The sequence below is a fragment of the Temnothorax nylanderi genome, unplaced genomic scaffold (genome assembly GCF_030848795.1).
Source record: "Temnothorax nylanderi isolate EJ_2023f unplaced genomic scaffold, tnyl_v1.0 TNYL_tig0022_pilon, whole genome shotgun sequence".
Lineage (NCBI taxonomy): Eukaryota > Metazoa > Arthropoda > Insecta > Hymenoptera > Formicidae > Temnothorax > Temnothorax nylanderi.
Window position 1 is genome coordinate 729,889 of NW_027249084.1, and position 23,996 is coordinate 753,884.

Consider the following 23,996-nt stretch of genomic DNA (forward strand, 5'->3'; position numbering starts at 1 on the left):
ATACGACGACGTCATCCGGCATTCTGACCGATTATTCGATCGTCGTTAACTGCATTCCGGACTCGGATGCCCTCTCTCTCTCTCTCTCTCTCTCTCTCTCTCTCTCTCTCTCTCTCTCTCTCTCTCTCTCTCTCTCTCTCTCTCTCTCTCTCTCTCTCTCTCTCTCTCTCTCTCTCTCTCTCTCTCTCTCTCTCTTTCTCTGTCTCTGTCTCTGTCTCTCTTCATTTCGTATTGCATCACGCACGTAATCGGGATGAAAACGTAGGTTTGCTCGCGTAGGAGGTCATTTTGACGAAGTCCGATTAATATTAATCGATGTTAACTCAGAATTCGTAGAATTGCTAACAGCAAGATTGCTTTAAACATCGATTAAAGTTAATCGAAGTTGGGTCGAAACGTCCTCCGCTGCTCAGTGCTCTTCCCCACCACGAAGGTAATCCTGAATGGCCTCCGACGGAATCCTCTGATGCCTCATGCCTCGCTCGTGCGTGCATTCCACCCGGCTCGGTGCTTCGTCGTGAGAATCCCTTCTGCCGGGTACCTCTTTAAAGTCACCGGCGCGTCTTCGGCGTCACTACTCCGCCTCCGGCATCGTTCGGCGTCGCAGGTTCAGAGATCCAACCCGGTGTGGTCGATCCGTGCCTCGACTACGCCGTGGTCTATCCTCCTCTATCCACCGCGCGCGAGAACTGTAAACATTCTGAAAATTATCTAATACACCACGCCCGGCGATCGTTATCGCGGATTGCAAGGTGCTTCTCGCGAGTGTGTGTTGATTCACGGCGAATCTTGGCGACGACGACGCGTTGCGTTGTCTGTTGACGTCCTGTCATTTCATTAGACAACGTGTCTCGTCCATCAGACATCATTTATGGCCCTCGATTTGACCAATTATCTCGATTATATCGTGACGTTTTGCAATGACATTCGTTCCTCGTTGACGTGATCACGAGGTTCGATCAGGCGTTTCGTGATCGCAGTGTTCAGTTTCCTCCGGCGCATTCCTCGGATTGATTGGCTGTCAGACCAGTGGGATACTCGTCGCTGAAAACGACGGGACGTTCGTCTTTCTCGTTGAGAAGTCTGTGATTAAATTCTGCAAGATTCGGGTAAGAAAAGAAATAAATACTGAACGATACGCGCCTAAATACCTTCACAGAAATTTAATACTGTAAGTGATTATTTGGCTAGTGATTAATTACTTATTTTGAGTATTAACAGCAATATTAACAGTGCTTTTAATATTCAAAATAAATAATTAATCACTAGCCAAATAATCACTTACAGTAATAGGTATTATGTTTTTGTAAGGGATACAAAAATGAAAAGACCTCTCGGAATGTTGTCATCGTATGTCCCGGATTATTTATGCCTCGTGCTGTATTTATATATAAACAATCAGATTAGAAAAAAAAGAAATTGTCTCGTGAAGTTAGAAATTCCTAGTCTTCGGTTTAATGAGCTTTAAATTCTTTTTCTTTGGGATATTTCGAAGAATAACAGTCTCGTTAAGAACTGAATCGGAATTAAGTAGTAGCAATGGAATGAATTCTTGACTCGGACTGAAGATAAGATGCATTAAAGTGGCGATTAAATCCCCGTCATATTAGCATACTATATTATTAGCATATTCTACTGCTACTGACACGACGATAATCGACGATAAGTCAAACGCATCCGAACGCGGTCCATGAATTATGCTGACGCTGCGTCTGAACCGCGTGTGTACGCGTATGTGGTGCTAAACAAAACTGACATGCATCTCGTATCGCATATTGAGTAACGCGCGCGTGCTACTTACGGAACGCGACTCACGAGCGCTCACAAGTTTACGCGAACTTCATTACACGCACGAGGGTATTCCCCGAAATTCTCCCGAAACCGACCGGGGCGGCGAAATGTAAATAAAATCCCGAATATCGCTCTCTTTCCAAGGCGAAAGCAGACGCCGAGCGTTTTTCGAAAATCGCGCGAAAACTTTTTGTCGATATATCGGGTACAGTAAAAATTAAAATTATTCTCTAGTATTAGAAATAAATACTAAAGAACGAATACGAAAGAGTGTATATCCGGTAACAAAGAACAGGATTTTCATTTTTAACGGGTTTTTCTCTATTTTTCCTCGTGCGAGGGGATTCCCCGGTGCTCGAGGGGCTCACCCGGTAAAATGCTAATACAAAGGTACGTGCGATGACTCCTAATTGCCGTTTGAAACCGTACAATCGGCCGGACCGCCGCGATAGCATTTAAAGTTGTCAGGTTTTTACCAGACCCGTGTATGTACGCGGTATTTCCAACAGTTAACAATAACTCAACTGCGAGAGAAGTTGGAACGTGATGCCTACACTAAGATCGACTGAAAATAATTAATAACTTAGTTATTAATAATTATTAAGTTAATGTGGTTATTAACGATTCGCGATATGTTAATATTGATAAGATTGATGATATCGAACGTAATTGTTAGTAATTAAACTAATAAATAAACTAATAAATAAATAAAAACTAAAAATATAAATAATCTTGGTAGCGATATTTTCCGTTATCTTCAATCTCGTATCTATATTAAGCGACTCTGTTTCTGGTTCGCGTAGTTAAAATTCGGCAAGAGATGCCGATTCGCGATTCGGATACCAATTAATCAACAAGACATGATTGACAGTATAAAGTACGTTCTCATAATCGCTCCTACGTGCGAGCGATGCGTAATTGACCGACATACGTATTTACATATGAAGAGTCTGTTACGCAATTGTGTAATCATAGAAATATCGAGGTGGCGATATCAGCTGTTTAAATCGATTAACAGGCCGGAGAGAGAAAGAGAGAGGAGAGAGAGAGAGAGAGAGAGAGAGAGAGAGAGAGAGAGAGAGAGAGAGAGAGAGAGAGAGAGAGAGAGAGAGAGCAGAGGAAAAGGCAGGGGGAAAAGGCAGGGGGAAAAAATACCTGATGAATCTCCTCAAGGCAATGGAAACGTACTTATAGATAATTAAAAAGCGATTTAATTTGACGAGTAAACAGTGTGGGGAAAATCGTTTTTCGCGATAATTCCGTTCCCACAAATTCAATTTCCGACGAAGAATTTTTCCGGCGTTTAACGTTCGTCTTAATCGCAAAAATTCGCGGACGTCATGGTAAAAGTTATGGTAAAAAGACAGACCGACGAATTCCTTATTCTTTCCAGGATAAACGATCGATCGCTCGCGCGATCGATCTCCTCGAACGTTTACCTTGAACGACACAGAAATCTCTTCCCCCTCCCCCGTCCCGATGACTTTTGACTTGTTTTTCCCCCTGCCGGAGGGTCACGCCTGTACTACACTTTCACTGCAGTCGATTCCTCGGTGCCTAGCACTGCCGCACGTTTCAAAAGGCCGTTACTTCTTCCCGCGGCGTTCTCGTTAAGCTGTTCGCGTCGATTGCACCAAGCCGAGTCGACTAAGGGCCTGAGCAGAATAGCTGACTTATAATTTTAAGACAATGTTTTATGCTTTAAATCTTTGTTTTTAGCAACGCACAATACTGTCTTATGTCTCAAGTCTTACAATGTTGACACTTTGTACACTCGTTTAAGACTTGAGACACAAGACAGTATTGTGCGTTGCTAAAAACAAAGATTTAAAGCATAAAACACTGTCTTGAAATTATAAGTCAGCTATTCTGCTCAGACACTAACGAACGAGCACCGTTAAATCGCGCCACTGAATCGGCACGAGCGGAAAAGATCGGCGCGGTACGATCGCCGATTCCCACGTTCCGCGCCGAGCTTTTCGCAACGATTTCCTTTCGCCTCACTTCGAAGGGAAAAAAATATATATATACCGATCGATAGATCGGCATCATCGCGCGCACGTGCCGGGCGACTTGCTCCATTCGTGAGGGAACACATGAGAACCGAAAGGATCGGGTAGATTAAGATAACGGTTTCGGTATTACGAATAGAGATGTGTAATTTTGCGATATACCGCGATTTTTTTTCTTAAATCGCAATGCGATATGCAATTAGATTTTTAATCGCAAAATTGCTTGTAATGAAGTATTTATTATCCTATATACATATTCATTAAATATTTATATAGGAAAATGGTAAAACAAAATGATTTAAATGTTATGAATGCACGTTTGGTTCCGATTATTGAATGCTTATTATTAGCACGGTTTAACTAATTACTATTTGAAATTTGTTCCCCTTTATTAATTCGTAAAAATCTTGTATTATAGAATGTGGTATTTAGGCCCGGTGTGTTGCACCAACGTCGCATAATATTTAACCCCTTAGCTTAACTTACTCTTCATCTCTTTCTAACTGTCTCCTTAGAAAGAGACGAAGAGTGAGTTAAAGTAAGGTTAAATATTATGCGACGTTGGTGTAACCGGGCCTTAATAGACGTAGAACTAAAAAAATAAACTTAAAATTATGATGGATCTGCACAAGTTTTTATTTACGGCAAGATATGGAAGAAATATATGCCATTTTTTCATATTGCGAATAAACATTTGTATATGTTTATAAATAGTTTAATATTTAAATTTAAAATGGCGTTTTGCGATATAAAATGACACGTGATTCAAAACTGCGTTTATGATATAAATTATAAAATTACGCACAATTCAAAATATAAGATAAAAATCGCGATGCGATATATATCACATTCACTGCGATTCTTAAAGAAGATCGCAATCGCGATGCACAATTTTGTAAATCGCACCTCTAATCACATCTCTAATTACGAACCAATGAATTAAAATCGATGGGAAAAAACATGCATCTGCATGAATCTTTTTCTTTCTTTTCTTTTCTTTTTTTTTAGCTGCAATTCTATGTCGTAATCGATCGTCATCCGATCGTCGCAGGGTAAGATGCTGTCCTTCGCGGCAACGATTCCTTATCCTTCAACCGCGGGTGATCATTATCGGGTTTTTTCCCCCCCACACAAAGACGCAGGTATCCCGCATACGTGCACATACACATTGTGGACGTGTATGTGTATACGTATGTGGAAATGCTTGTTGCCGCGCCGGCAACTGGGGAGGTTCGTTTCCATCCTCAGGCGCGTTATCGCGCGACACTCGCGACAACGACGTGACGATCGTAACGTGAAGAGATCGGAAGATGATACCGAATGACACACCGTATATATACGTCGGATGGAAAAGGCAGCGCGATTATTAAGTGCGTCGACTCTCGCGATTATACACGGTGTCGCAAACGTGTGCTCGCTGGACGCGTTGGGAAAGGACGCGTTAGTGTGCTATTGTGAGGGGAAAAGCCGATAGAAGACGTTAAAAGAGGTAGAAGCGACGAAACAATCGCTGATTTATCCGATTTTGTGCGATCTGTTCGTAATTGATTGTGTAATTTTTTTTTGTTACCGGCGCGATATTTCTGCCACGATGTATCTTGACGAATGATACATTACACAATATTTTTCATTTCGAAAAAAATTGTCTTTGCGTGTGACAAGTTCGGAGTAATATAAAATTACTCAATGTTAGCTTCTCCAATAAAGTTCACATATGATAATTAAATTAGTTACTTGCATAATATATTGCAAAATTTAACAATGTAGTACAACAATAAAATATAACTTCGGCGCAATGAGATTTTAGTGTTTCAGAGAATAATTCGACAATTTTATTGTCAAGTTCCATGAAACCGTGCCGTCCACTGACTGAGGTTTTCGACACCGAATTGTATTGCTTTTTGCTGCGATTTCACATTGCCGCTGATGCAATCTAATTTTTCGATAATTAAGACCCGTGTTTTAAATGAGACAAATTTTCAGCGTTCCAAATATATTCGCGTCGAATCGAATAAATAATAAATTACGTAACTCTATTTAGGATACAAATCGAGATAATAAAGCTATCCAAATTTTCAGCGCGATAGTAAAATTGCATATTATCGTACATTATCGAAGTTTAACGAGATAATTGGTTCCTTTTAAGATATAAGATATATCTCGTATCAATAACAATAAAAAAGTACTGGAAGAATTGGAAGAAAGTAATTTTTCAAAAAAGTTCTTACCCGTATATACATTTTTATCTTTCCAAAAGTGAAACTATGAGAGTTTAATTATACTCGGGTTAATACACAAAACTTTATATTTGTTTTAAGAAAATAATAAAGAGGAGATAACAAAGGGAAATACACTTTTTTTAGGGCCAGTTTCACCAACGTCGATTAACTGTAACCTTCGATTAAACTCACTCTTCATCTCTTTCTAACTGTCCCCCTTAGAAAGAGACGAAGAGTGAGTTTAATCGAAGGTTACAGTTAATCGGAGATGGTGAAACCGGCCCTTAGACGTACGAAAAGTTCTTGCAAAACACCTTTGTCCAAAAATTGTAATTACAATACTTTTCATTCGACGTGATTTCCTCTAAGCGAATCTTTAATTAACTAACGCGATAAATTGACAATACGCCCCCCGGGTCATAACACATGATATACGAAAATAATCTCTCTTCTTGTCAGATGCTGCAGACAGATATCGCGCGATTATTATCTCTAATATTATCTCTAATAAGATCCAGGAAGTGCGGATTTACTGTCATCAATAACATCGTATAGAAACTTGACTTTCAATCCTTGATTCGCAAAAAAGATTAGATTGCTTTGGGTAAGATAAATATAAACAATGAAAGGGGGGAGTGAGGGGAAGAGATGGAGATAAATATTTCTCTTGAAACAAATATATGTAACAGTGAAAAGCTTGACTACGCGGAAATTGTTCTCGGAGACCTGAGAAGATACTATTTCTTTAGTAAGCTAATATACACTGACACCGAATTTGCACGGTAACGAAATACTCTCTGAAGTCGTGAAAAGAGATAAAATATATTAAAGATGCACGAGTCGACGTCTTTAACTGCTGACTGTAATAAATATCCACGAGAAATGTCCAGATAAAGCTCGGTCGTAAAAAAAGATTAGGCACGTATCTTCGTAACGAATTTTGAAGAGATCGAGCAGTATGTAGCTTCATTACGACCGAAACTGCAGTACGCGAAAGCGAAAAACATTAAACGGTGGATCAATATTATTATTAGATAATTTAATATTTTTTTATCAATTTGCATCCACGTATTTTCAAGATATTGATTAAGATTTAGATTCGACAATTAAATCTTAACTTATCTTTTAACTTTACCCGAATCTTTTGTACGATAATTATCCGATAATTAAATATTTAACAGAACGGAAATTAATCTTTTTGCTCACGCAAATCTGTAATGCGATATCTTGTAAGATTGATCACATTATTAAAACTTGTTGCGTTTGCAGTGAGGAGGAATCGGAAGATTCATCACCATGTCGCTAATAGATGCGTTGCTCGCGGCGGTGGGCATTAACGACACGTCGTCTTATCACGGCGATGGAGACCATCATCACCCGAAGGACTCGGAACATGACGTATTGGTCGCTAAGGCCGTCACCATGGTGGTTTTGTGCACTGTCAGCACGATCATGGGCATCATACCGATGTTTCTGGCCAAGTGGTTGAAATGGGACATGAGCGGTCAAAATCCCAGGTAAAAATGTCATCTTATGCGAGGAACAGTCTAACCGTACAGATCACGATAAGAATTATCGCAATAGTTCTCAAGAGAGTTACTTAATCGTATTGTTTAACTTTAACTGTTCAACTATTTACACTTTCGTAAGTTATATGACAATAATCTTGATAATATTTTCTGATACTTTTACTTATCTGTAGAAAAACTCCACGAGATAAATATAAAAGTCGAAATTAATTTATTTATATTTCGTACGGCAAAGTACGTGAAAAACGAGTAAAATCGAAGAACAATTCAAATGACACAAATATAAAATAACATACATTTGCGTGTGTCTCGCCGATATCGTTTTAAGACCGATGATGTAAGTTGACGAGTTAAATCACTAAGTATCGCTTTATCGCGCGTAGATCGATGAGGATGGTGAGTATTCTACTTGGGTTCGGCGGAGGCGTTCTCTTCAGCACGACGTTCCTCCACTTGATACCAGAAGTCGCGGAAGGCGTAGACCACCTCGTTGAGTCTGGCCAGATGGCACGGCTCAACTTTTCACTGGCAGACATGCTTGCATGCGCCGGGTGAGTCAGAATCCTTTGACGTCATTAGATGCAAAATATAGATGCAAAATAAAGTAAAAATTACCTCCGCGGACGTGGAATATGCATCTCTCCAGTAAGATATCTTCGTCTCAATCAGAAGCAATATATTATTTGTTATTCAATTTAAAATGAAATTATTTATCTGATCGTATAAAAATTATTAAATTTAAAATTATTTATCTAATCGCGATGAAGATAATTACTTGTACACTTAATTCAACGCAATTTTACGATGACATGTTAATCTAATTATATTTTTTTAATAATGTTAAATCTACAAATGTCGCTGAAATAGCACACTTCGGGATTAGGACAATTAATTTACCGCGGATTTCCACCGCAGGTTTTTCATCATGTATCTCGTGGAGGAGTCTGTGCACACGTATCTCAGGAGGCGGCAAACGGATAAGCAGGATACCGTCAAGAAGGACGTGAATCTCAGCACGAACGAATTGGTGGAGAACGGCGGCCAAATGCCGCCGTCGGGCGATTGCAGCGGTCACGCACACACGTAAGCCTGTTTACGCTCCCGACTTTATCAATCGTTTTATATATCATTGTCGTGCCGATGACACTTCGGCGCGGCGGCGCGAAAAAACCGCGAGAAAAACTTCATCCTCTCTTATTAATTTATAGGGGCCACAGCCATTTACCGGCGATAATGGACGACGACTTCGTGATAACTTCGCTGAGAGGATTATTAATAGTGCTCGGCTTATCCGTGCACGAGCTGTTCGAGGGACTGGCGATCGGTTTAGAGAGTTCAGCCGGTCACGTCTGGTAATTGCATCGTGAATGTCTCTTCAATTCCTAATTCGAGCCGCGCTCATCTGCGCTCGTGCTCTAAATTAAACCGTTAAAGCAGGGACCGACAAACTCCCTTATGCTATTGAATGTAGCATTATTTTCACAAATTGCTCTGCGTTTGTAATTGTAATGAAAAAAAAAAAACGTTTCAGTAATTTTGAATTATACCAATTTTATTGGTATAATTTGGATTCAAGAACTAAAATTAATATAAATTTTTTTAAAACATTATGTTATTAAGCTTGGATTAATAAGCGCTGAGATTACACTACAAAATCAAGTGTGTCACTTTTACACGCATAGACGTCTAAAAATGACACATATTTGACTATAGATCTTTTTACATGTTTCTTCATGTGTTAAATTACGTTATTTAACACGTTTATCACGTATTTAACACGTTAATCGTATTAAATTACAAGTTAATACGTTCAATCGTGTTAAATGGTGTGATTTAAAAACGGCAAGAAATGTGTAAGAAGAGCTTCAGCTAAAAAACACACTTGGATTTGCAATGTAAGCTCTTAAATTAGCTGATGCTTAATAATGTCCACTTTAATGCGATTAACACGTTAATCGTATTCAATTACAAGTTAATACGTTCAATCGTGTTAAATGGTGTGATTTAAAAACGGCAAGACATGTGTAAGAAGAGCTTCAGCTAAAAAACACACTTGGATTTGCAGTGTAAGCTCTTAAATTAGCTGATGCTTAATAAAGTCCACCTTACAATTAGTAATCGCGCTACATATTTTCACGTACCGTCGGATTTAAGTCACTCTCGTGAAAAGATCGAGAGCGGCGATATGACAAACAATACGAAATCTATCTGATCTGATTCGCCCGTAGGTACATGTTCCTCGCGGTGGCGTCGCATAAATTCGTAATTGCCTTCTGCATCGGCGTTGAACTGATCGCGTGCAGAACCAGGACGTACCTGTCCGTGATTTACACGTGCACGTTCGCCGTGGTGTCGCCGATAGGGATCGGCATCGGGATGGCACTCGTCGGCGGCGGAAGTGCGTCCGGCAGCGGACCGATGGCGGTGATATTGCAGGCAAGTTTCTCAATCTTTTGAGGGGAAATACCAATTCGACGAGATAAAACATTTCAATAACACGACCGATGACACATTCATAATACGCGTGTCAGAGGAAAATCTTCATTTTCAAATAACACTCGGGATACTGCGTAATCTATGACTGATCGAGCAGCAATCGCGCGGTATGTAAGGTAAATGTACCGATGCCGGGACACTTAAGACCTACGTCTGGACCTTTATCATTTTAGTTTTTAATTTTAATTTTTAAATAAGTATAACGCGAATTAAAATAAAAGATATTTTTATCTTTGATTTTTACCTTAAAACGCGGGGGAAAAAATACCTCTATCGCTTTCTCTTCTCGTTGCAGGGATTGGCGTCGGGAACCCTCCTCTACGTGGTGTTCTTCGAGATCTTGCAGGAGCATCGCACCGGGCTGAGGCAGTACCTCTCGATCCTCATCGGCTTCCTCGTGATGTTCGGGCTGCAGATGTTGAGTAAGTACAAACGATTTTATTTCGCGCTAAGCGACATCGTTTTTACATCCCTCGGTGATAGCAGGCGTATAAGAATCGGGGTATTTAGCGCTGTAAGTAAACACCCGATCTTTGCGCTCCGTTAAACGCGTTTCTCATATCTAACAAATAGAACTGGGAATTTTAATAGATAAGAATACTGTATTGAGATACGTCTTGCACTTACTTATCGGCTCGTCCGTCTTCTGGAAGTGCGCAATCTTTCCTCGTATCAATCACGTGGAAAAATAAGAACTAACACGATAAAAAAAAATGATATTTATAAACGAGAATAGTTTGTAAGAATAGCATTACGCGATAAGAGAATCTAGATTACGCGTAATTAATGATCAGTTTATTTTTCAAGTTCCTAGCTGGGATAATTTTCGACCGATGTGAGTTTTTCTCTATATATTAATAGATACAATTCTTTTCTCTCCAAACAAAATCTACATTAATATAACGTAAGAACTAAAAGATACGTTTTAATTAAATGAAAGCACACAAATCAAGTGGGAAAGAACGCGACAGCATTGTGTGAATGAAATTTCGAGATGTACCGAACGAGGATGATGGTCGAGTGTATGTATCCGAGGTCAAAGATCATCGACGCGGCCGACACTTATCGATTCTCAGCGAGTAATTATTGTCGCTAGTCAACAGTCAGCTTATCGCGACGTATAAGTGTGCGTACGCGCGTTCGTTAGTTTTAAAAGAGCGAACAGGCAATGTTAGCTTTTGTCGAAGCTAACATTCGAAATGACGTATAAATTGTACATACTGCAGGATATGATATAGCATGGGAAGAGCGGAAAGGGAGAGGGGGGAGAAAGAGAATGTAGCACAAAACGCAAAGGACATCCTGCCTGATGATTCACGCGGCACGGTTTCCCGTAACGTTTGATTTTGCTCGTCGTGAAAAATTCTCCCGCTTGCAGACACTCGATTGTCGTTCGACGATAATCAGAAAAATTGTCGGCACGAAAAAGCGCTCCGTTCGCTCGGTTTATTTATGAGTCACTCAAATTGTTTCTTTTCTTGACTCGCGCGCGGTGTCCTTCACATTCGCTAGCGCGACTTATCACTCAGCGATCGTAAGAAGTAAAGGGAAAAATGGAAATTATCGCAAAAATATATGGCGCAATTATAAATCGCGATTCTTTCGTTATCGGCGTAATTAACGTAAAGCGTAACGTTAATTACGCCGTCGTCGATTTCGACTTGAGCTTTAATGACTTCGAGGACGTTCAATGGAGTATCCAACGAGATAATGATATATCCTTTCGCTTTTCGCGCGAAAAGGGTGAAAGTATCCATAGAGCCGGCAAATAATCACGGAGGCGTGATCGTCTCGTTGGCCCACATCGCTAAATTCATTCGCTTTTGCTTCGAAAGTGACTTCGAGTGCAGTGCCAACGTCTTTACTTTTACATTTTCTCATCCGTATCACAACGCAATAGAAATTGAATAAATCTCTCTCAATTAAGAGTAATTAATTTCTACGAAATTGCGCCGCTGAATCCTCTCGGTGAGAAAGCTCCAGGGGGAGCTTGATATTTCTTGAGAATTTTCAGACTCTTCTTATCTCTCCGTTCCTTAACTTACTTGTCAGCCTCTTGTCAGTCGTCCTCGTTATACCGCCGCTACACTCAAGAAGATTCATTTCTTTTGCGGTCTAATTCGCGGCGCAAACGTTATTTACGACACTGTGGGCGCGAACGTGGAATAGACCGTGTCTGCACGCGTGCCCCTTGCACGTATACACGACGACGTCTCCGAGTGTCGTCGACGGACCTCTCTCCATTCACGCGTGTGCACGTGTGTTGTACACGCGCCTACGCACGAACGCGTTCCCTCGCGCCGTCTGCGCGAAGGAGGGAAAACGCATCACGCGTCGCTCCTCGTCGGACACGGACCAGTTACAGCGGTGTAACCGATGTTTAGCGTGCCCAACAATTGCTTAAAAACAAAATGGAAATTCAGCATTCACTTACCTTTTCTTCCTTCCCTCCTTCTCCTCGATCTCCTTTGCTTGTCCTTTCCTCGCTTCATTTAATTCAGTCAAGTTCTTTGTACCGCACTTTTTCTCTATATTTTTATCTTCTCTCGCGTCCTTCCTTTTCTTCTTTTCCGTTTTTTCCTCCTCCTTTCCATTCTACTTCCGTTCCCCGTACGTTCCCGTTCTCTTTTTTCTCCCCTCCTTCGATTTCGCGTGCATCTCGACGAGGGCCGTCGGTCTTGTACGCCACTTAATGAGGGACGATCAGTCGTGGTGCAGGTGCCAGAAAGAGTATGCACGCTGGCAAGTGATCGTTGGACAAGGACGAGCGTAGCGGTCGCGGGAGTGGGCAGGAAACGGTTCGGTTCGCACTATGTAAGACGACGAGGCGGCGGCCGAGGGGTCCGATCGAGCCGAGTTCCCCTCGAGACCGGAGTCCGGAGTAGTGTCCGATCGGCCGTCGCGCCGCGTGGAGCTTACCGCCGTTCGCGATCGTTCGTTTCGCGCAAGATCGCAGAGGGTACAGCCAATCGAGGAACCTCAGGTTCCAGTTTCCGACGCGGGTTGCCGCGAACGTCCTCTCGATTGTCCTCGCGCGAGAGAGTCCTCGAGAATCGGAGAACGGGACGTCCTCGATAGAAAGTGCGGGGATTGTGAGATGAAACTCGTCGACAGGAACGCGCGAATGAGAGAGGTGGTGAAGTGGTGACGAAGTAAACTCTCTTGCAGGCGGATTTTACTCTCGACACTTCACTCGCGTATGTTTGCCGAGATATACGTGGTGATTGCTGCCTCGATATTGTGAAATCCTCGAAAAAGAAGACGAGGGAGCAAAGTTCCTTTCTTCATATCTTCGTTATATCGATATCGGTCGAACGAAATGGAGGTGGACAAGACGTCCAATATTCTTCTGATGTCGAAGATCGGCGCGATGGTCGGTCTTGGCTTCGGTTCCCTCGCCCTGGGAACGTTGCCGTTGATGGTGGGACGTTACAGGACCAAGAGGCGACTTCGTGAGAAACGTCGCCAAGCGATCTCCTCCAATCATTCCAGCACCTTCACGTCGACCTCGACGTCCAACGCGTCCACGCCGATCGTCGACTCGGCCTCCGCGACGAACAAGCAAGTACGTCCGAGAAACGGTCCAGAAATCCTCGATAGTTAGCAATATCTGGTCCACTTCCGCAGCTCTCCGGAAGGCTCGTTTTTGTGCCGGTCGTAAATCGAATTCGACTTGCCGCGGTTTTGAGTCAAAGTCATATTCGTGGAAAAATAACGGATATAACTAAGGATACCGGTGGAATATCCTTGACACCGATATCCTAGCATATCTATTACATGTATTTGCGCTGCATGTAGACCTTTTTTTTTAATTCTACGGTATTTTAAATTCCTGAATATCAATCAGTTCTACGTTCTACCGTCTTCACCGAGTCTTTACGTGTCTTTTAAATACTACCTAATGTATCAATATACGCGCAATCGCAAACATACCTAAAACGGCACAAAATCGAGACGAATTATATTTGATTGGAAGGAAGGGAATAGGAAGGTCGTGCTTGCAAAAGATGTTTACTTCCACAACTCGCTTAATGATTGACGCTCGATCTTGTTGTCCGGAGTAGCTGCTGATTACAGGGTGCTCGGTATTTTACAATTGGCATTTGTGGACTATTTGGAGTCAATTGAGTCTTGATTCTTTTAGCTGCAAACACCGTGTACATGTATCTGATTATAGCAGCGAAAGCAAGTAAATTTTGAACGATCAATTGCAACTTTTTCGTAAATTTAAAAAGCGACTCCAAAGCGGTCAAAGAGTCTGTAGAAATTGATAACCCGAGCGCCCTATCTAACGAATATAAATCCTAAAAAAAACGGATCCCAAAGCATCGCGGCATCGTCCTCAGGGTCTCTTGACGTCGCTCTTGCTCTGCTTCGGCGGCGGCGTGCTCCTGTTTACGACGTTCGTACATCTGGCGCCGGAAGTGCGCGCCAGCGTTGAGAATCACCAGTCGAACGGACAGCTGCCCGATTTGGGTACCCTCGGTCTGGCGGAGCTGCTCTTCTGCAGCGGCTTCTTCCTCGTCTATCTGGTCGAGGAAGCCGTGCATGCCGCCCTCACCGGCAAACCTGAGTCTTCGGAGGCGTTGCTTTACCGGACGGTGTCGGTGCGAAGATGCAACAACAATCAGACGGGTCCGTCGGGTTCGTCGATGATGTCGAACGGCTCGATCACCACCGTGTCCACGACGACCAAGTCCACCGTGTGGAAAGACACCGACGATACCGAGGATAACCGGCATCGGGTGAACGTAGACCGGTCAAAACTCCAGCTCGACGATTCTCGCGATCAGGCGGGCAAGGACGACAAGGTGCTGCCGGCTATATTCGTCCTGCCGGTCGCGTTAGCGGACGAAGGACATCGGGTTGTCCAGAAGCATTCCGATTTAGAGCTAGCGATGCCGGAACTGGGTTACTCGGTCAATCATCATCATCATTCCCACGACCATCATCAGCACGGCGCGATGATGCAGAATACCTCGGTGCAAGGACTGCTGACCGTGCTCGCGTTGTCCTTTCACGCGATATTCGAGGGTCTGGCGGTGGGCCTGGAACCGTCCATCAGTTCGGTCGCGTATCTGGCGGCCGCTATCGCGACTCACAAACTGGTGATCTCCTTCTGCGTGGGAATGGAGCTCTACGTGGCCGGCGCGTCGACCAAGACCACCCTCGGCTACTTGTCGATCTTCTCCATGGTTACGCCGATCGGGATCGCCGTGGGACTCGTCCTCGATCATTTCAAGAACGACAGCGAGAACCTGGGGCCCACGCCCACCATACTCCAGGGCATGGCGGCCGGCACCCTGCTCTACGTGGTGTTCTTCGAGGTGCTGGCGCGGGAGAGGGCAAACGAGAAGAGCGGCTTGCTGCAGCTGGTCGCAATCATTATCGGCTTCGCGCTGATGCTGGGCCTGCAGATCGCCAGTGAGTTCGTTTCCCGGAAGGCGAGGGGAATCCCGCGCGTCTCTAGAGGCGCATCGGAGCGTATCGCGGCGCGACACACCGCCGATGCGCCGGATAAATACATTATCGTCATCGCGCTCCGAACCGTCGTCCTTCAGCGTGGCCCGCGCATACTGCGCGTTTCCGTTTCCCTCTTGCTTCTCGCGTGACCGGTGAATTTCCGCGTGTCAAAACCGGGAAATCGCGCGGCGCGCGAATTTATTGCCGTAGGGTGAAAGTCCATCCCGGGGCACCATTAGGATTCACCGGAAGCCATCTCTTCCTCGACTTCCTCGATTCGAATTTGCATGACGTACGAGCATGCATTTATTATTCATAGAGGCCGGTTTTATCCTGAATAATTCAGACATTTTTCCATGATGCTTTAAGGTATTACGTAACATTTTACATGCACGTCGATTGTCGATTCGATGTGCACTTTCTCTAGGCGGAAATGTCGATTGGGCGCCGTTCGATATCCTCGCGATTAAAATTTTCAGAATCGCCCCCGTCTCGGTGCAAACCTGTTACAGGTACGCCCTTGATACACTTCACGTGTTGGTTCATCACGTAGTTGTCTAATCTATCGATTTGCCCTAAACCGACGAGGTACGACCTGAAAAGTCAGGGTCAGGACAAATTGGAGAAGTGGGAGAAGCGGAAGGATCTCTCGTGGCAGAAATTCTCGTAGCGTGCAACGCTCGTTCGTTCGAAACTTGCCGCGAAAATAGATCTTATCGAGACTTATTATTCCGTTAAAAATTACATACGAATCCAGCAGACACTTGTATAGGGGACATACACATACGTATATGTATGTACGAGTACGCCTGTACGTAGAACTAAATTATTCGTTGATCTCGAAACGCCAGCCGATAAACTCTGTTCGCTTTTGATAATTTAAGCTACTTTGTTGTTATTCCAGTCGAATGCGGTTAATGACTTTGATAAAATGACGCGGATTATGGATTCTAGCAGAAGCGACAAGTTATTCCGTATTAATCGTAAAATCTGATTCGAATTCATACTTTGAGATTATATTCCCGTTCCTTTTTTCACAGTCAAGGACATTCGCCTTTACTTTTACGATCCGATATTTCGTCTCCAGAGTGAGGCCTTTTTCTCTTCTTTAATTTTTTCAGCATGTAAAAACATGCAACATTAACATTACCAAATACATGATGTAATTGGAAATAACAGCTAAAAGGATTTCATTTCTGACTACATAAAAAAAAAGTTTATGGCTCGGTAGCTTGTTCCATTAATTCCGAATATTTTCGACAAGGTTGAAGACTTAATTATAATATCGCTGACGTGATATTCGATCGCACGCATGCCGCATATATTACTGTGTACCCAATAACAGATTGCACGCGTGTCATTTCGCCGAGAAAGTAACAACAGGTGGCAGAGATAGATCGTAATAACGGTTATACACCTCTGCGGATGTCACCCGTTACGCAATCTTAAATGCATCCTGACCTTCTCACGAGAATGCGAAAGATTCGCGATATCGCGAGAGATCGTATAGCTGCAATGTTCCGTTTCCACTCAAAATGACGCAATATGCTACACGCATTAACAAATCTTGATCTTATGAAATCACAATATAGAGTACAAGTTAAAAGAAATACACAGGCATATTAATATCATAATTTCTAATATAATACACGTATGTGTAAAAATAGCATTACGCGTGTTCGGATATACGTATGTAAAACAGAATATTATCTTATGAAATCACAATGTCATAAGAGCACAAGTTAAAAAATAATATCATATTAATATCATAATTACTGATATAATATGTAAAATAGCGTTACGCGTATTTATTCGCGGATATACGTGTATAAAGCAAAAATATTATAATACGAAGGAAATTGGGCTACATGCTCTCTATACCATATCCGTTAAACGGTTTATTGGAGCATTTACTCTGCATAAAATACGAGCTCGTTACTCCTACTCGTGACTGTACGAAACGTGAACTTTTACACAACTCGCGTCGGCTGCCATATGATTGGCAAATTGCATACGGAAACAACCCACTTCTTCCAAGACAGACACGGGTTTCACGTGGCGGCACGCTGGAATGACCGTACGTTACGGGAGGGAACATTGTCATGCTGACGACAAGCAGACGAATCTCGATCTCATAAGGGATCTGCTTATAGTCCCAAGGCTTTCTCTCCACCCATGGCAATGACCCGGGACGGGTAGGTCGATGGACGATCCGACCGACTTTCGACGGCTTTCTCGACCGTTTGACGGCATTTTGCGATGACGAAATTGCCGTCGAGTGTCTGAGTACCGTTTGGAGAAGTTTGCATGTATATGTATACACGCGCGGAAGTTAATTACGGAGCGCTTCGCGATGAACGGCACGACCGATGCAGTGGAAACGGACGGTGCATGATCAGACGCGCGACTAGCACGCGTTTATGTTTATATGAGTTATAACTTTATCGCGAAATATAATATTTCAAGGGAACTTTTATAATTCATTGTATTACTAACGTATTATTAGCTCAGAAAAACTAATAACGGTATCGAGATGATTCCAGGATGATTACTGAAATCGTCGATTATTACCTATTGGAGAGCTTTCTTATATTCGGCTCGACCAAGCCGCTCGCTTTATCGTCAGAAGAGTCGCTTCATTATCGTTGATTAGATACTTTCCGATGCTAGTTGAGTCCAATAATGTAACGTTAAGCATTACCGTGCTTCGCGACGGGCCGACCTTTCTCTTTCGCGATGATAACTAATAAAAACTAATCTCTTGCTCTTACCAAATTATCCCGTAAAAGCATATGAGGATTTAAAATAATAATAAATTAAAATATATTAAAATAAATTCACAAACACGTATTTCCGCAAATACCAAAAATAACGAAAACAATGACTTGCTTCACCAGTAAATAACTTTTTAATTAAAATAAATTCACAAACATGTATTTCCACAAAGTTAAATAACGAAGTTGAATAACAAAAACAATGAATTTGCTTCATCAGTAAGTAATTAAATAATTAATGTAGATAGCTCTTAATCGACCCAACTGGCGACATTTATTAATTTAATATCACGACGTTTCACAAGTGTGTAATATAATAGACTCTTAATTAAAATTTTTTGTGAATCTACTATATCACATATTTGATAAGGACAAAAATCCATCGTCGAAACGTCATGATATTAATATAATAAATGTGGCCAGGTGGGCCGATTAAAAGCTACCCGCGAAAGTTAACTTATTTAAAAAATCAAAGAGTAAGACTTTAGAATTAAATTGTTCCTTCATCTAACAATATAACAAATGTGGAATAGAGAGAGAGAGAGAGAGACGGAAGAACCTATTTCTTAATTTAGAAAAACGGAAATTAAGACACACGGAAACGCGCAAAACAGTTCAATCACTCGAATTCCTCATTTCCGCAATTGGGGAGGTATAACTTCGCAAAATGAATTGCCGCGCCAGTTCCTTCCACAGATCTCGCGACTGGTTCCCTCCGCGCTTAAAAAAATCGCCTGAAAATCTCAAACATCCACGCTTTCTGTCTACAGCCGCCCATTCCCACTCGCACGGACATTCGCACGATGGCCACAACCACACGCATACGATGGAGGAGCAATACGATCACGATGACGACCACGATCATGATCACGATCACGATCACGACCGCGATCACAAGCACGACGTCGTCACGGGGGCGATCGACAAGGTGACCGACAGCATCGCCGAGGCCCTCTCCAACGCCTTCACGTCCTCGCCGTCGACGGGACAGTCGAACGACGCGAGCGAGATCAGCCCGTTAAATCCTCAGCGCAGTTAGGGGTCCGATCTTCGGGTTCCCGCAAGTACCAAGCTCCACGGCTGAATCCTCTTCAGAGATTCAGCGCAACCAAGATCTCTCGGGAAGCTCGAGGATCTCGAGATGCCTTTACTCAGGGGACTCTTCTCACGCGCATTTTTTTATCACTTAGCGAAATAAGAAAATGAGATATTGAGACGAGAGGTAGATCAGGGTCGAGCTGACTTTTTACCGTGTGGATTTTTGCACGCCGGGGAAATCGGACCGACGAATCCGAGACCACGTTTTCCTCACAGACGTGGCGCAAACGGCGGGAAACTCGTGTCGCGCACCGCTGCGCAACATTACGATAAGACGTACATCTTTCATCGACTGGAAACTCCGACTGGAAACTGCGCGTCGGAGAAGAAACTTTACGGACTTCTGACGCTTTCGCTAGACTATCGCGATAGGTCAGAAGGATTTCTCGCTCAAAGTCGCGATCGGCAAAAGACGCTCGCGCGCCGATATATTGTATTTGTGTACGAGGCGAGTTCATTTTTTTTTTTTTTTTTAGATACGTAATAGAGAGTAAGTTAATCTGTAGTTGTATGATTATTTATAATAAGTGCCTTCGAGACCAAGATACTCCACGGTATCGAAAATATTTATTGGTAGTAATGTATAACGAAGGCGTTCTCTAGAGTTTACACAGTTGATAGCAATATAAAAAGAAATGGACGCCGAGCTTATCGCGAGAGCCGCGGTCCATCGATTTCCTAATTACTCAACGAATCCGTACAGGCTATGCGCATTTATAATAAGGAATTTTAATAAATTATCACAGATATTTTTTATTAAGACCGTCGCATTCTTTATACCTAGCGATAGAACGAAATGGGAATCCGGCAGATTTTTCAGACCTCGTGATTTCCTAAATATTCATCTTCCTTCATATTTTTATAGAAAGTTGATTAGTAGAATTTTTATTGTTTTTATCTCATTGTTTCAAGACTAGCTAGAGTCTTATCTTTTGGAATTGATTATAGTAAAAATTATTCACGCTTATTTGAAAAACGCACTTTTGAAATTCTCCCTGAGGCAAAAACGCTTTCGTAAACGTCATCCGGGTGTCGCGTTGTGAGCGGTTATTGTTGGAAAGCATGCCGTGTCATTATTTGCGGTGCGTCGAAACAATAGCGGCAGCGTCGAGGCACGAAGAGGCACGCTGCGCCGTGCAGCGATCGACCAACGTTTGCGGTTATACAGGGTGTCCCTGTTTCCTAAGGTCAAGAGAACGATACAATTTCATCTGTTGAGCCTGATTCCCGGAGAGTCATTCGTCATTTTCGGTCGTTTGCCAAAAAACGGCGACACACTTGATTCCTTTGCCAAGGACAAATGTCTTCTAAATTGGCGAAGAGTACCGGCGTAAGTGAAAGAAAGTCTCTTGGACACCCTGTATACAGGCCCTCCATAAAAAGCCCTCGTACGTCTGCGGCTCTCGACGTACGGAGTGCTGTCTTAACAAGATAAATTATCGGATTTCTGCAGTTATAGGGACGTATCGAACACAACGCGCAGAGTAAGACATCAAGATTCGAATCTTCGTCAATCGATCGCGTTTAATCTCGTCCTTCATGATCGGAAAGCAATCTCAAGAGATTCATATCACGAACTTTTCACGTTGCGATACGCGATTTTAAAAGTATCGATTCTGACGCAGCTTCGTCATTTATTTATTGTTACAAATAAGCTTAATTGGGGATCTTCTCGTGTGACGAGCAACGAGCATTGAGAATCGAACGGTAGACTACGAGGAACTCGACAAAGTATCGCGGTGAGTATGTTCGTTTGTATCGCTTTGAGGCTCCCCCCTTATCTGGCTCGATGCTCGCCATAATCGCACGAGACCCGAGGGTGCAATAGCGTAAATAAACGATAAAGGTTTTGAAGAAACAGACGCGTTTCAGACAATAAGAAGGGGACAGTAAGGTATCCGTTTGCGCCGCCTCTTCGCGAGAAGCTTCGCGCACTTCTGACATTCCAAGTTTTCAACTCTTACGTACACCTTCGAGTTATTTCAACTGTTAAACGCGCGCGATCGAGTTTATCTACCAAAAGCCATGTCGCGTTTTGGATATTTTCTAGAATAATTTGCGTGATAAATTTTAAACACTCTTCGATTAACGTAGATAATATTACTTGGCCTTCGTCTTTACAATAAGAATTAGAAATGCAAAATGGACGATGGAATTCAGGCAGGTGAGGAAATTCGTATGTTTCGTTCGTTTTTTCTATCGTGTCACAATTCGTATATTTATATATTTATGGTGACAAGTTATCTACACATGACGATGCATCCTTATGCAGCTTATTATTATAAAACACGTTTGTCAATAAACACCGGACGCTCATACTTCCCGACTTCCTAAATGCGCCGGAATTACGAAGGTCACGGTTTAAGTTTCCTAAAGTGCGTGTACATTATCGATATACCGTAACGAACAATTTATCAAATGCCGTTCAACATGCCGGCTTTGCGGTGAATGATGAGCGAAGAGAAAAGCGTACGACTGTTCATTTAACGCGTTCGCTACTCACGTAAAACCATCTTCAACGCTATAGAATCGCCGATGTCACATTTTTTGTGCAATACGACAATTCACACTTTCGGAATCGATACGAGTGTCGCAATATCCACTCGTATCTCTCTTTGTTGTCTTTTTGGTTTTCGAAAGGAAACGCGCGTATATAAAACTCGTGGTGGAAAAAACACAATTACTCACATATACTCGTAGTTTGTACCCGAAAAACGTTTCAGGAATCCGACCGATCAAGCGTCGAATCGCTCTCCACAATCTCTCGCCACATGAAACAAAAATTCCACGAGATTCGAGAGAGCCGCGCTCAAATTCCAACAGACAAATGGTGCCGTGTTCCTTGTTTCGACGTAGTATACAATTTCATTCAGTAACAAATTCGAGATACAAATCCAAAGTAGGAAAGAAAAGGATAGAAAGCGTATGGGAGCAGCCTACTTTTTTGCTATTTGCCCGTCCACAAATTCGAGATAACTCGAGCCGACTTTCAGAAACGCCACTCCGGTGCCGATTCCAGCTATCGTACAGCAGACCGGGCTTGGCGGAACTATGGAACGTATCACTGCCCACAGCAAGACCGATCCCAGACTCAATAACACCGCTCCGGTAGTGCTGAAAAGTAGATGGGACATAAAAGTGGGAAATAATTCAGTTCTATTCGAATAAGTGTATCATCAACATGAAACCTTACCTGTATAGAATCCTTACAGACTGCGGCGCGGATTTCATGTGTTCACGTGTATAGATGTACGATCCGGTGCCAACCAAAGTGCCAGCCAACAAGAAATTCGTAATATCCCTCTTTGGGAATACTCTGAAAAACCAAGCCAATGTTATTTACAATGTCTCTCTTAAGGGTGCTACTCATAAGTCAGATCTTACATTTAAGATTGTCTCAAGATTCTGTATGACTTCAGATGCTGTACGACTCATTCTATTGGCTACAGAGTATCTGGAGATGAACTTAAAACGATCTTATACATAAGATCTGACTATAAATACCGGCTACAGTCAGATCTTATATTTAAGATTGTTTCAAGTTTATCTTCAGACACTGTATGGAGTATCTAAAGATGAACTTGAGATAATTTTATAGGATCTGAATATGAATATCATCCGTAGTCAGATCTTATATTTAAGATCGTCTCAAGTTTATCTTCAGAAGCTATACGACTCATTTTATTGGCCATGGAGTATCTGAAGATAAACTTAAGACGATTTTATATATAAAATCTGACTGAATACCAGCCTATGAATACCGGCCATACATTCTCCGACTTAAAAATCTACGATACATTCATTTGCCGCGACATCCATAAATTGCATGGAGTTACGTAAGAAAAGAGAGAGACACACAGAGAAAGAGAAGGAACAAGAGGAAGGAAGACTCGTCGCTTCGCACTTGCATCGCATTAAATCGAACCACGAGAACTTACTTGACGACGAGGCTCGGGTTCATGACGTTGACGGACATCGCGGTGTACGAGACGGCGCCGAATGCCGGCGCGTAGAACTTGGCGAGGTTGCACCGCGTGACCGGTCGCAGGCCGAGCTTCTTCACGACCGTGGAGCAGACACCGTCGCCGTTGCCGCTGCCGCTGCCGCCAGCGGCATCGCCACCACCGTTTCCTCCGGCCATCTCTCCCTTCGTCGTTGTGTCGCGACGCGTTTCGCGTTTCCTCGTGGCCGCGAGTCACCGGGAAATTCCTCTCCGCAGGGCAGTTACCGCTCGCACGCCAAGTGTCGTCGTCTGGTCGTCTCGACCGCGAGACGGCGAGACTTTGGTCGGTAACCTTTACGCTCGCACCCACACGACACACGCACGCGCGCCGCCGCCGCGCGGGCGCATACGCACACGGCCGCGTGACGTCACCGCGAGGCGCGCGTGCGCGAGATTATACATGGCGGACGGCGGCCCGCGCCCCGCGCTCCGCGCCCCGCCGCCCGTGCCAGCCACGAGCGACGTTCTCCGTTCTCTTCAGGCGCAGCTGTATCGACAGATGGTGCGCATATGGCGGAGAGGAGCGACGGATGCGAACACCTGCTCTGGTGAACCTTTGTCGGTACGGAAGGTACTTGTGTTCCCGGTGCAGAGGTTTGTCGACGCGCGAC

General features: G+C 43.2%; 2 protein-coding genes across 5 annotated transcripts; one reads left to right on the top strand and one right to left on the bottom strand.

Moving 5' to 3' along the window:
- Window positions 1-496: 496 nt before the first annotated feature.
- Window positions 497-20,142, top strand: LOC139769370 (zinc transporter ZIP1-like). 4 transcript variants are annotated; one of them, XM_071700363.1, is made up of 8 exons: window positions 497-1,109; window positions 7,292-7,539; window positions 7,935-8,102; window positions 8,467-8,634; window positions 8,760-8,903; window positions 9,780-9,987; window positions 10,343-10,469; window positions 19,055-20,142. In XM_071700363.1, the coding sequence occupies exons 2-8, from the start codon at window positions 7,319-7,321 to the stop codon at window positions 19,321-19,323; spliced, it is 1,305 nt and encodes a 434-aa protein (XP_071556464.1). In that variant the 5' UTR covers window positions 497-1,109; window positions 7,292-7,318; the 3' UTR covers window positions 19,324-20,142. The 4 variants fall into 4 exon arrangements, with proteins under 4 accessions (XP_071556464.1, XP_071556466.1, XP_071556465.1 ...); XM_071700365.1 differs by lacking the exon at window positions 497-1,109 and adding an exon at window positions 1,787-2,181; XM_071700364.1 differs by lacking the exon at window positions 497-1,109 and adding an exon at window positions 4,804-5,292.
- LOC139769371 (uncharacterized) lies at window positions 19,931-23,665 on the bottom strand. Its single transcript, XM_071700366.1, has 3 exons — window positions 23,321-23,665; window positions 22,576-22,698; window positions 19,931-22,496 (listed from the first exon to the last, which is right to left on the bottom strand). The coding sequence occupies exons 1-3, from the start codon at window positions 23,521-23,523 to the stop codon at window positions 22,319-22,321; spliced, it is 504 nt and encodes a 167-aa protein (XP_071556467.1). The 5' UTR covers window positions 23,524-23,665; the 3' UTR covers window positions 19,931-22,318.
- Between the last annotated feature and the right edge of the window lie 331 nt (window positions 23,666-23,996).